Source organism: Vipera ursinii, assembly GCF_947247035.1.
Source record: "Vipera ursinii genome assembly, chromosome: 5".
Classification (NCBI taxonomy): domain Eukaryota; kingdom Metazoa; phylum Chordata; class Lepidosauria; order Squamata; family Viperidae; genus Vipera; species Vipera ursinii.
The window spans coordinates 43,939,006-43,951,911 of NC_139518.1; the positions used below are offsets into that span (position 1 = coordinate 43,939,006).

Here is a 12,906-nt window from a genome sequence, read left to right on the forward strand (position 1 = left end):
CCGCCGGCCGGCCGGCCTAGCTTCGTGCGCATGCGTGGCTTTATTTAGCGGGGCTCACGTGCGAGCTTGAATGCAGCGGCTCTTGCAGGTCGGAGCCCCGCCCAGCCGCCCTCGAGAGGGACCCGGAAGCATCCCGCATGCGCGCGACTCTTCTTGGAAAGTCTACGCCGCTGCGGGGCGCGTCTTTTCAGCAGTGCCGTGACGTCACCGCCCGCCCGCCCCTCTATTTCCGCTTCCGGTTGCCTTGCCCCGGGTGCTGACAACCCACGCTACGCCACTGAGTCTGGTTGCTGTAACTATTGTCATGAGTTGATCTTATTTATTTTTAATTTTAGTCCCATTTTATTACTGTGCTCTTTGACCTTAATTACTAGGAACTGTAGAGCTATCAATATAAACTATACTAACATGAAATTTACTGCCATTGTTGATCTCACTCTTGTCTCTAGTGCATCAGCTATAACACACTACTGAATGACCTGATTGACCTGATTGACCTCACTACTGTTGACCTGATTTTGCACATGCAGCATGTGATAAGCAAACTGATTGGGGGCTTTACAGACATTTCTATTCTTCACATCAACCAATGTGAAAATCATCTGCCAATCACAGAATTACATCAGGAATGGGTGAGTCATCTGTAAGATTCTTCCATTACTCTTCTCCAAGGGGAATATTTTTCTAAGTCAGAAAGGCACTCAGAGAACAATGGCACTTAGAAGTTTTATTATCTTTCTTTCATCTATTAAACAGGCAATAACTGCCAATTTTCAGATTCCTTTCAGCTCTTTTTGGCAAAGAGATGGATAGTTTCCATCATTTCATTGTTTCAGTAGTTCAGTCTTCCACCAAATTGGTAAGAGCCATTGAATTAAAGCATTTACTGTACAGCAGAATCCCCCAATTTTTCAGCTTTGCAAACCGGCAGGGAGGGGGAGAGGGAATCGATCCACACAAGGTGTACAAGTGTGTGCATGCAGTTCCATTTGCACAAACAGTGTGCCCATGTGCCCACTGCTTCTGCAAATGGAGCACGTGTGCACAGCTCACTCACATGAGTTGGGATGCGCCTGCACACATGCACATGCCACTTCGGCCAGGTTCCAAAAGGCTCAAGGTCCAATAGTGAGCTGCGGCTCAGTGGTTGGGGACCTCTGCTGTACAATACTGCTTTCTAAGTAGGGTAGTAATTCTGATAGGCACTTTGGTGTCCATCATTTTAAGGGATCTCGGTAGACTGGTGGCAAACAAAATTTGCTGGCAACTGAAGGTCAAGAGGCAGGGCAACAATAGATAAAATTGCCAGTGAGCACTGCTTTGATCCCACATGCCACTGATCAATTGGCTTCATGTTGATACAAATGGATGGCAAAATATAACAGATTTTATATAACATTCATTCATTCATTCATTTATATCCATCAAACAAAAATTAGTGTTTTTTTTCTTTTTTACCTCATGAGGATATTCTTTTAAAAAGACAAATTGTCAATACCAGTTTAAGAGGAAAAACACTTCTTATATTTCTTTGTTTTTTTTATTGAAAAGTTTTACAGTAATTTTTTAAATAGAAAAAAAACTCACTCTTTTTTTTAAAGAGCACAGTCACACATAAAATAATAAAAAACAACATTAAAAGAGTAACAGCAATAAATAATATATATTGTACCAAATTATACATACTTTTCCCCCTTAAACATTAAGTAAGCAATCCTGTACATTAATTTACACCACTCAATAAAGTCCTATAGAAAGTTAGTCTTTGGGTGTTAGATGTAGGATTTCAGCTTTAAACCAATTACTCTACCTGATAGAAAATGTGTTAGATCTTTTCTGGGATTATCCCATCCCTTCCTCCTCCTATCACAAAATACAAAGACCTGCAAATAGAAATAGAATAACTGTGGCAAAAGAAAGCAAAGATAGTATCAATAATGATAGGTGCATTGGGTGTACTCCCAAAACATCTGGAACACCATCAGCAGTGACATCAGTCAATTGCAAAAGAACCTTTCCTTGGAACAGCTTACATTCTGTAATAATATCTTTAACACCATCAAGTAATAACTTCTGCCTATCCCTGGGCTCCTTGGGAAAGACTCAATAAAAATGCCAAATCCAGTTCAAACATCTGGCTGATTGTGCAACCAACCACAACAATAAATTAAAAATCATATACCCATATAAACATAAAAATCGTATATATAAATTGTTTGCAATAGGGGGGCAGAGGAAACAAGTATTTTACAGTAGAGATAAAATATGAGTGCCAGTGGTGCTAAGTAAGGCCAGAATCAGTCATAGCCAGCCCAAATCATAAAATATTATCTCAGTTAAAGAAGTTAAATAAGCTTATACTATGCCACAAAGAGGCTTGGAAAAACAGCAGCATTGGAAGGAAAACACGAGCAACTTTATTTCTTGAACTGTATCAATTAATTAATTAATTAATTTTAAAAACAAATAACAGAAACATTTCATATTCTTAAAACAATTAGTTAATTACAATTAGATAAAGCAATTTCCAGGGAATTATTTACTCTAGCAAAATATTTGTTAATATCCTATAAACCAAAGTGTTTTTTCTTATCTACTGATGAGATTCAATGGAAGTAGATGAAAGATTTAGAATTCCCCATCTAAGCCAAGGAGGATTAAATAGTATTTCATTCCTGATTTTGAAAGGTCCATTAGGTGGCAATTGTCATTACAGTATATTTCTACATTAACTTTGGAAGATTAATATTCTTTGATCTCTAACCCAAAACCTGGGAGTCTGAATTTTCTTTTCTTATCTCTCTCAGTTTAGTAAAATTTCTAACATAAATGCACATGTTATATCCTATTGTACAAGATCTTGAACTCTGATATTTTGAGCCTTAGTGATGCCAAAGAAGTTGGCATCAAAGTGGGAAAGGGAAATATTTTTTCCTACTTTTAAGTTAGAGCTGCTAAAAAGATTCAAATTTGCATGGAGTATATTAACAAGAAATTAACCTGGGAATAGTAAAACTGGCAACTTCATGAAAGTAACAAATGTCTAAATATGGCTCAAAAACATTGTATTCATGAAATAAACATCAGTCCCTAAATGATATTTTTTGACAAAATTCCAACCATTTCAAACTGCTGGCAACAATATAGTGAAGTCTGAGCCAGGAAAAAGGCCAGAAATAATTTGTTTTGGAATTTTAGATCTCCAGCTGCATTGATCCCGGAATAGATATGCAGAAACCCAAAATAAAGCAGAGGCAGAGGGGATTGTGCAGCTGGGCTGTGATCTTCCTTCTATTAAGTGGTGAGTGACAGTAAATGCCAGTAGTGCTAGACTTCAGAAACAATGGAATTGCTTTTGACCAGTATTTTTCAACCTTGGCAACTTTCAGATGTGTATACTTCAACTCCCAGAATTTCCCAGAATGCTGGCTGAGGAATTCTGAGAGTCAAAATCCACATATCTGAAAATGGTTTGAGAAACACTGTTTTAGACCCTCTCATCTTTTGTATAGCAGAGGCCAATTAGACTTCACTCTAAATTGAGAGTTAATAATAAAAAAATATCTGTCGAAAAGGTGTTCCTGTGTGGGACATGTTGCGACATTTTGTATTGTATTGCTTCTAATCTTGTTTTTTTTCCTTTGTTGTAATTGCAGGTATCATGCTGAGAAAATATTCTCACCTGAAATACATTGTTATTGGATTATTCTTGGTGGTGGCTCTTATTACTTTAATCACTGTGGCTATCACACAGAATTTATCTTCTACCAGGAACCGTAAAGTAAGTTACAGAAAACTTACCTGCTGAACTGCTGTGCTTCTAATCCTATTAGACACAAATGCAGAGCCCACATGAAGACTAAAATCAGATGTGTGTTAATGCATTCACTATTCCATGCTTCTTTTTGTTGGAGGCACCAGGCAACAGTAATATCTCCTTTTCTCTTCTGATAGAATCCCGGAAGGATTGCCCACAATACAAAGAATGCTCTCAATATATCTTATCCCCTGCACACAAGTAACAGTTTTAGGTTTTAAGCTTCCTTAGTAGTACCACCTTATTCTAACATTTTCCACAGCAACCTTATGGTATATAAAATCTGCTAGTAAGTATAATTTAATGGTGGAACTAGTTACCAAGTTGGGTGGTGAACTCTTCTACACTGAAGGTCTTCTCACCAAGGCTGTATGGTCATTTGTCAGGAAAATTTGTCCAGAGTACAGGGTTGGGTTCAACAATATAAATGTCCCCCCAGAAAATGTGATTCTGTTTGTAAGAGAACTCCACTGTGTGACACTGTTCGCAAAGATACATTTTATCATCTTCTCTCAGTACAGTACCCTGAAATTTAAAAAGCAAATTTGTGAGTTTGTCTCTCCTGCAGTATGGGATTGTGTTGGATGCCGGTTCTTCCCACACAAATGTATATGTATATGAATGGCCAGCTGAGAAAGAGAATAATACAGGAATAGTGCATCAGATTCACGTATGTGAAGTAGAAGGTAAGAAATTGGAAAATTGACTTGACTTCAGCCATTTTTTGTTCATTCTGAGTTGCGGCAAGAATGGGAGGGGGTGTGGAGGATTTCTACTAGTCTAAACATTTTACTGTCCCGTGGATGAACCAAGGTCATTTCTGTCAGCTAGGTGGGGGTGTGAGCATTTGGTTAGAAAGCCCGCCAAACTCTTCTATTGGGGAATGTAGCTAATTGCATAGCACTAGGTGGGGAGTTCAACTTTGTAATATTGTTTCTCTTTGAACAGAACTTCAGATTTGGTTTCTCTTTTGACCGTGCAGACACTGTGTAACAAATAAACATGTTCTTTGAGGAAATCTCAAGCCTCGGAGTTCTGATTTATTTGGTCTATTGGTCATATATTAGTATTGTATGACATGCTGGCTAGGATGGGTTTACCGACAGAAGACAATATTTGTGGCCCAGGGTTGAACTGTAGGGTGCTTGGTGCTCTCTGAGCTTGGTGGTTTAGTAACAATTGGAACCTTGATGGACTTTTTGTAATAAATTAACCATCTCCATGGAGTGTGATGGACTCTGTGAATGAGGAAAGCAGAGGCTGCCCAGGAACAATCAGACAAGAGAGGCAGGAGCTCCCAAGGGCTTAACAGAGAAAGAAATCTAGGAAGGACTCACCCTATTTTTTTTAGTCCCTCAACACAATTTAAAAGTTAAAATAACTGTAAAATGCTGAATTTAAGCAATTTAATGGGAGTAGTGTATGTGTGAGATAAGAAAAGGGAAGGAAAAAGCACTTGCTCATTGTAAACCTGAACAATCTTTCACTGCTGAAAAACACCACATAAAAATTATAATTTGTGTTCCTTGCAGTGAGTCCTAAACTCTGTCAAAGGATGTAGTTTATACTTTTACACAGACTTATGGGTCCATCAAATTTTTGCTATGATCATAGACCAACTTAAGGGTGGGATACAACAATAATTTTAAAAAACCTAAAAAGTAGAACAAAAATTACATAAAATAAAAAACAAAAATCCATTTTAAAAAGCTAATGTATGTATGTTTGTGTACACAGTTTTAAAAAAATCTGTAGGGAGGTGTCAAAACATTAGATAAATACAGAAAACATAAAAGTTAATATATGGCTAATTCAATCTATCATAATGCAAAACACTCTAATAATGTAAATTTCAATAAGGTTAATTTGAGGCACAGGTCATCATCATCTGATGGATTTTAAGTGCTGCTGTGCAGCCCAGCAACACTGTAACCTATTGCTATTTTCAATTAACTTGAGTCTGGCTTGTACAGTAGATACTGACTATTCTTAGTCTGAGCTGATCATGGTTATCCTGTCTAGGAATTACCATCTTGATTTAGTGGGAGGGCTTGATATCTTTAGTATACCTGATAATAATGCCAGCTGAGGTAAGACTTTGTAATAGGGTCGACTTTGTCAGTAACAACACATAAAGCTAAAAGTAATCCATAAACAGAGGTGAGGGTAATGGGGCTTTGCCAGCCTGAGGGAAACCAATCCACTTAGGAGGAGAAATTCCAATATGTAAAAGATGGCAGTGAAAACCATGTCTACTTACTGGAGTAAGGAATAAAGTTAGTGAGGCCAGAACTGTTCCCAGACTCAAAGAAACTGTTTATAGCAACATGGATCAGGTATCAAAGGTAGGGTGTAAAAATGCAATGGAAAAGCCTAGAATTTAAACCTTTGAGTAAAGTTCTGTATCACAGCTTTGATTTCTGCATACTGCAGTGGAGTAATATTATGTATTTATATGACTTCACTCATGTCTGCGCTAAAGAGATTAACCTTTCTATGTCATGTCTGTGAGCCTTTTGCCAAGTGGGCCAAGACCTAAATAAGAATTAAGTGGATGGTGTTAAGATTTACAGCCAGGTTGTCTGTCAACCTTGACAGTTGTCAAGATAATTTTTAAGACCTAAGTGAAATCTCTGGACCTGTTTAGTGCCAGACGATGAGTTATGAGATTGGAAGGTACTCCTATACTGTAGTTACTAAGGAACCATAGGTAAGAGCACCAGACTTTTCACAAGTAGATCAGAAGATGATTACGTTACCAGATCAAAACCACAAGGAAGTCTGAGAGGGCATGAGGGGAGGGGAGGGAGAGAGTGCAGAGAAGAAGGACAGATGACAAAAGCAACATTGCACTGCCAAAGGGCACGCTCCATCCTTTTGTGCTTGTATGATAATGCTGCACATACACATGAAAGGGGTAAAGTTCATACTGCAATACTGCTTTCATTATTTTCACAAAAACCTTTGACTGTACTCTCTCCCTTCCCCTCCCCCCTCTCATGTATCTGCCTCTGTTAGACACGACTATTGAAAGAGGAGTTTCTTATTGTATAAGGACGTATTTAGCTGGAGCACAGAATGTTAAAAACATTAACCAGGAAAAATCTGATGTCAAAAAGGAATGGAACATTATAAGCTGTATGTTTTTGGAATAAGTGGACTGAAATGGGCCACTTTAAATCAGAGCATATGTAGGAGAGGAACCCCCCCCCAAAAGGACCTCACACAGTATGTGCCTTACTGAGCAATTAACAAGATTGTCTCTATTAAAAATAATGGATACCAGATTAATGCCGATAATGTTCATACAAAGGCATGTACCAACTATAGATGCAACTATGGAAGAGGTTGACTAATTCAGCTTTTATTTTGGGGAAAAATGGATTAGTTAGGGAAAAAGATATTTCACACAATATACAATTCTGAAGTCAAAACACTTGAAAATATTCCGCTTTTCTTCTTTCAGGTCCAGGGATCTCATCATATGCTAATGCTGTGGAAAATGCCAGTGTCCCCCTAAAGCACTGTATGGATTCAGCAAAGGAGATTGTGCCACAGGGAAAGCATCAGGAGACGCCTGTTTACCTAGGGGCAACAGCTGGCATGCGGCTGCTGAGGTACCCTCGAAAAAGCAGCTGCACTTTTAAAAATGTTTTGTAGGGATGAGTTCAGAGAAAACAGGCTTTTAAAGTTTATTTGGATTGGACATGATAGGAATTTTTCATCAGTTTCCATGAGACGCTTGTATTTTGCAAGCCCGCTATTTGTGTATTTGGTTACAGATGAATGTATTTCACTGTTGATTGTATAAATAAAGGATATTTCAGTTTAGCACATATTTCTGGATCTGGTGCAACAAAAAAGTTGCGTGCATTCCTGTTTCCCTGTTCTTTCAGCTTTATCGGTTTTGTGGATTAAAATTCTTAGCTAACAAAAGTCAGGGATGGTGGGAATAGAAGGTATCTCCCGTATTTAAATTGTGATATCTAGAATTCTGCCATAAGCCACTGCTAAATTAGGGTGTGCCATTGTTTGTGGCACCTGTTCCGCAGACCACTGCCTTCTTTTTATGACAGTGTTGCCATAGTCAATAAAGGCCTTGAAGACAACCTCTTGCGGTAACTCCTACTTATAGCTCGTATTCAGAAAACAGAATTGCTTGTAAGTTCTTTTTGATGTTATATTATTTTAAGAATACCATATGAAAGTAATCAGGGAAAGGCTGAAGGGTTTAATGGAACAATAGACCAGATGAATCTTTCTCCCATCTTCTAAAAATTCATTTTGGACACTAAGTATCTTGTTCTCTCACCATTTTCCAGAATGCCTTTTCAATAAAATAAAATAAAATACGAGAACTGTTCCTAAGGAATTCTATATAATTTCCCTCTCTTTTTACACACAGATTGAAAAATAAGGATGCTGCTAAGAAGGTTCTCTCTGCAGTGGAAGAAACATTGCGTATATATCCCTTCAAATTCCAGGGCACCAGGATTCTCAGTGGTGAAGAAGAAGGTGCTTATGGCTGGATCACCCTTAATTACTTGCTGGGCAAATTCACAGAGGTAATATGACATGTCAGAAAAGCAAGTGATGAGCAGGAATTCTCACTTGCTTTGGTTTTCTAACAGTCCTTCTTTTTTCCAATTCTGTTCAGAGCTGCAAGAGATTATCAAACATTCAAATGGAATATAATCTAACAAATTCCACAGGAATATGATAGGATTGGAAGGGGATACTGACCCTAATCCCATATTACAGCATGGTTGTTAGAGGGCTCTTACTTCAGTTGCAACTGATACAGCAAATGGGTGCCTAGAATTTTCTATTTTGTTCCATTCTACTTATCCTTACAAAGTTTTCATAACATTCCATTGGAATTTGCCTTCCTAAAATGTGAGGTCTTTATTCTAAATTCTTCATTCTGGGAAAATAGAGAAGAGGTTATATGACCATCTGGCTGACTGTGTGATATTGCTGAGGTCTTATATCCTGTTGTAGTCCTCCAGGTCTGGCTGTTATATCTCTCAGTCTAACTCTCCAATTTGTTCTTCTTGCAGTCTATCTGGCCAAGAGTATTTGCCCATACATTCTTCAAAAGTAGGACAACAGGAGCACTGGATCTTGGAGGAGCATCTACACAGATTACCTTTGTACCAGATCCAGATAAGATTGAATCATTCACAGATATAGTAAATTTCCATCTCTATGGGAAGGAGTACATGGTATATACACATAGCTTCTTATGTTACGGGAAGGACCAAGCTCTTCGCCTCAAGCTGTTACAAGATGTTCTTGTAAGTAATGGGTATCAATCCTTTTCTTAGATGGTGCATGATGAAACTGATACAGCCTGCTTATGCAATAGTTTGCTTCCTTTAATACAGGTAGTCCTCAACTTAGCAACTACATTCAGGGCCAGAATTTCCTAAACAAGGTGGTTGTTAAAAGAGTTGCACCCTACTTTACAACCTTTTTGCTATCTGGATCTGTTAAACAAATCACTGCAATGAATTTTGCTTGCCCCATTGACTTTACTTGTCAGAAGCTGGCTGAAAAGGTCGCAAATAGTGATCACATGTCCCCAGGACACTGCAACCATCATAAATACGTACCTGTTGCCAAATATCTGAATTTTGGTGAGGTAACTGTGTGGATGCTACAACAGTCACAAGTGCAAGGACCAGCTGTAAGCCACTTTTTTCAATGCCACTATAACTTTGAACAGTCTCTAAATGAATGGTCGAGGACTGCCTGTAATACAATTACAGTTGTATTCCTTTCCACTAGAGCAGTAGTCCCCAACATTTGTAGCTTGGCGGCCAGGCGGGGGGAGGGGAACCGGGTGAGTGATGGGCCAGTTCCAAATAGACCCTGGCCTAGTAGTGGGCTGTGCCCCGGCATTTGGGGAGTGCTACATTACAGGTATCCACAGGATAGGATCCAATGAAAATACATCCTTGTGATACAGACTCGATACTTGTGGGATGTGCTACATATGGGGCAGAGCTTGTGTCACAATACAAATCTGTTTTTGTCATTTGCTCCCTCTTAAGCCTCTCTGTAAATATCTTACTTTCTAACTAGCCGAAGCTAGCAAGATATGGCTGTGCTTTAATTACTTTACCCTTTTCTTCTGTCAAACTGTGAAATAGAACATACCAGTACATATGGTGTTGTATACAATAATTGGGATTGTAAGAGAAAAGCACGAGTCAGACAATATTCCTGCAGAACACTAGTTATTTTGTGAACTGGGGGGAAAAACTGGATAGCAATTTCTGCTGCTAATTATTCTCATACCCTTTTAGTAACACCATAACCATATTATATCATTAAGCAGCTTTTCCTTGTAATACTTATAGTATAAAATATGTAAGGATTCAAGGGTACAAATGTAGATTCAAGACAGGCATTTATTTTCTGACCTAGGCCTCACTGTTCCCCTGTCCAGGTCTGTGACTGAAGCCATGCATAATGTTACATCTACATACTTTGGTTTATTTAGTTTTGGCTTAGTATGTTTTTTTTTCCAATCCAATCATTGTGGATTGTAGGCCGTGGTTGATGGTGTAATGTGATAAGTGAATGTACTGGGACTCATGTGATTGCTGATGAATTTTTAAACTTTTTTAGTCTTCAACAACTGATAGACTCCAGGACCCATGTTTCCACCAAGGATATGCGAGGACACTTAATGTTTTTGATCTGACTACAAATCCCTGCACAGCACGTAACATCACTGTACCATATTCTCAGATCCAAATCCAAGGTGATGGGAATTATGAAAAATGCTTAGAAAGCATCCAGAGAATCTTTAAGACTAAAGACTGTCTTTACTCCAGCTGCTCATTCAATGGCATTTTCTTGCCTGAGGTGTCTGGAGAATTTGGGGTGAGTCTTTTTAATACATTGACAGCTTGGCAATGAACTAAAAGATTTCTGTGATGCTATTTCTTGTTTTAAAAGAATTCGCCCTATTATCTTCAGCAATAGTCTTCCGCCAGGTTGGAACTGCAAAAATAGAAGCACTAAAAAAATCAGTGTAATCAAATTACTGACGTTACTGGCAATCTGTAACAAATCAAGGGTGTAAAAATGACCACAGGTGCGTGCTGACTGCATGATGATTACATACCACTATCATAAAGGCTGATGTAGGTTCATAAATCATGGCATTTGTGTGATGGCATCATTACACAAGTATTGTTATTTGCTCCTGCTTCATATTCCCCATATGCAACCATGTATTTAAGCAGCTACCTGTTTATTTAAGGCAGTGTTGCTCAGTTCTGGTGACTTGAAGATATGTAGACTTCAACTCCCAGACTGGTTGGGAAATTCTGGAAATTGAACCACGCTTCTTCAAGGTGCCAAAGTTGAGAAACATTGGTTTAAGGGAAATGTTATAAAGCAAAACTTCCCAATTCCTTTTCCCAGAGACACATTGATACAAAGGTAATGACTACATTTCCATAAACATTGCTTTAACAGATACTGTGCAGAACCTGGCAGTTGTAGATGTAACGCTATAGCATTTCCACTGGCAGGAAACATCCAAAACAAATTCGGAAAGGGGGGATTCCCTCAAGAGTCTATAGACGGCATACTTGATTTCAGTTCCCAAAAATAAAGAGCTGGAAACTTGGTTGAGCTCCTTTCTCAGCTTTAGCCCAGTTCAGCATGAGCCAGAAGAGCTTTGGAAGTGGCAGATGATCGCTGGGCTCTCTTTCATGAAGTAGCTCCTCCATTTTCCTATTGTTAACAAGTGATTTCTATTTGCAAATAAAGTTATATGTGTACTTGTTGACATGAAGCAATAGAAGAAGCCCCTGAGTTCTTCCTCTTACAGGTAGTATTGGAGCTCCCAGCCATGAATAGAAAAAGCATAGCTTAGGGCAGGGGTAGGCAACCTCGGCTCTTTTGTGACTCATGGACTTCAACTCCCAGAATTCCTGAGTCAGCTGAGTGAGTTTTATTTTATTTATTTATTTTTATTTTTATTCCATTTATATCCCGCCCTTCTCCGAAGACTCAGGGCAGCTTACAAGCTTAGCAGTAGCCTTCATTCTATGTATATGCCTGCTTATTAGGGCTTTCACACACACACCAGCGGCATTATTACAAAGTCAGCTTAATTGCCCCCAACAATCTGGGTCCTCATTTTACCTACCTCGGAAGGATGGAAGGCTGAGTCAACCTTGAGCCTGGTGGGATGCGAACCTGCACTAATTGCAGGCAGCTGGTGTTACTTAAGGAGGCATTAGCCCACTGCTCCACCAAGACTCTTGAAGTTGAAGTTGAAGTCCATGAGTCATAAAAGAGCTGAGGTTGCCTACCTCTGGCTTAGGGGTAGAGTTGCTGCCACTTTGCAGGTGGAAAGTCTCACATTCATTGTCTGTCATCTCTAGTAAAAAGGACAGATAGCACTGATGTGGCTCAAGTCCTGGAAACTGATGTAAGTCAGAATAATTGGCTAAAATAAAGTTGGATAGTTCATGGTCCAGCATCTTATTTCTTATATACATCAGGTTCTCATCTATCATAATATGGTTTGTTTATTTGGACATAACATGTTATGTCAATGTAGCAATTGTGTTTTGTTCACCCAGTTACATTATGTGCAGTTTCCAACCAATCATTGAGTACAGACAGTTGTGGACTAGATCGATAATTTGAACAATATATCGGTATTTGTTCAGAAAACATTACCTTTATGCTAAATATTGCTGATAGCAGTATTTTATTTCCATTAATTTATAAAAATTTGTAGGGCACCCCAATTTATTATGACTCTGGGTGGCTTATAAAAATACAGCTATAAAAAAACACGAGTCTCTTTTTCTTTCCTGAATAATTTCATATTACTTGATCTTTAGGCATTTTCTGCTTTCTACTATGTAATGAATTTTCTAAATGTGACCGAAAAACCTATGGACCAAGTGATAGAGACAGTGAAGAACTTTTGCTCCAAATCCTGGAATGAGGTACGTCATTTTTTTTCAAACAAAAAGGGCATGATCTTGACTCAGAAAGCAAGTGGCCTCCAATTAGTGCTAATTGTGTGAGATTAGTTCTGCTTGATTCTC

General features: G+C 38.6%; 1 protein-coding gene across 1 annotated transcript in view; it reads left to right on the top strand.

Annotated features, from left to right (window-relative positions):
• Positions 1-12,906, top strand: part of ENTPD1 (ectonucleoside triphosphate diphosphohydrolase 1) — a 40,875-nt gene that overhangs the window by 23,688 nt on the left and 4,281 nt on the right. Inside the window, exons 2-9 of the mRNA XM_083363206.1 lie at positions 450-632; positions 3,657-3,781; positions 4,386-4,503; positions 7,284-7,434; positions 8,223-8,382; positions 8,878-9,114; positions 10,454-10,711; positions 12,697-12,804. Coding sequence (XP_083219332.1) covers positions 629-632; positions 3,657-3,781; positions 4,386-4,503; positions 7,284-7,434; positions 8,223-8,382; positions 8,878-9,114; positions 10,454-10,711; positions 12,697-12,804 — 1,161 coding nt within the window. The 5' untranslated portion in view covers positions 450-628. The remainder of the gene's footprint in view (positions 1-449; positions 633-3,656; positions 3,782-4,385; positions 4,504-7,283; positions 7,435-8,222; positions 8,383-8,877; positions 9,115-10,453; positions 10,712-12,696; positions 12,805-12,906) is intronic.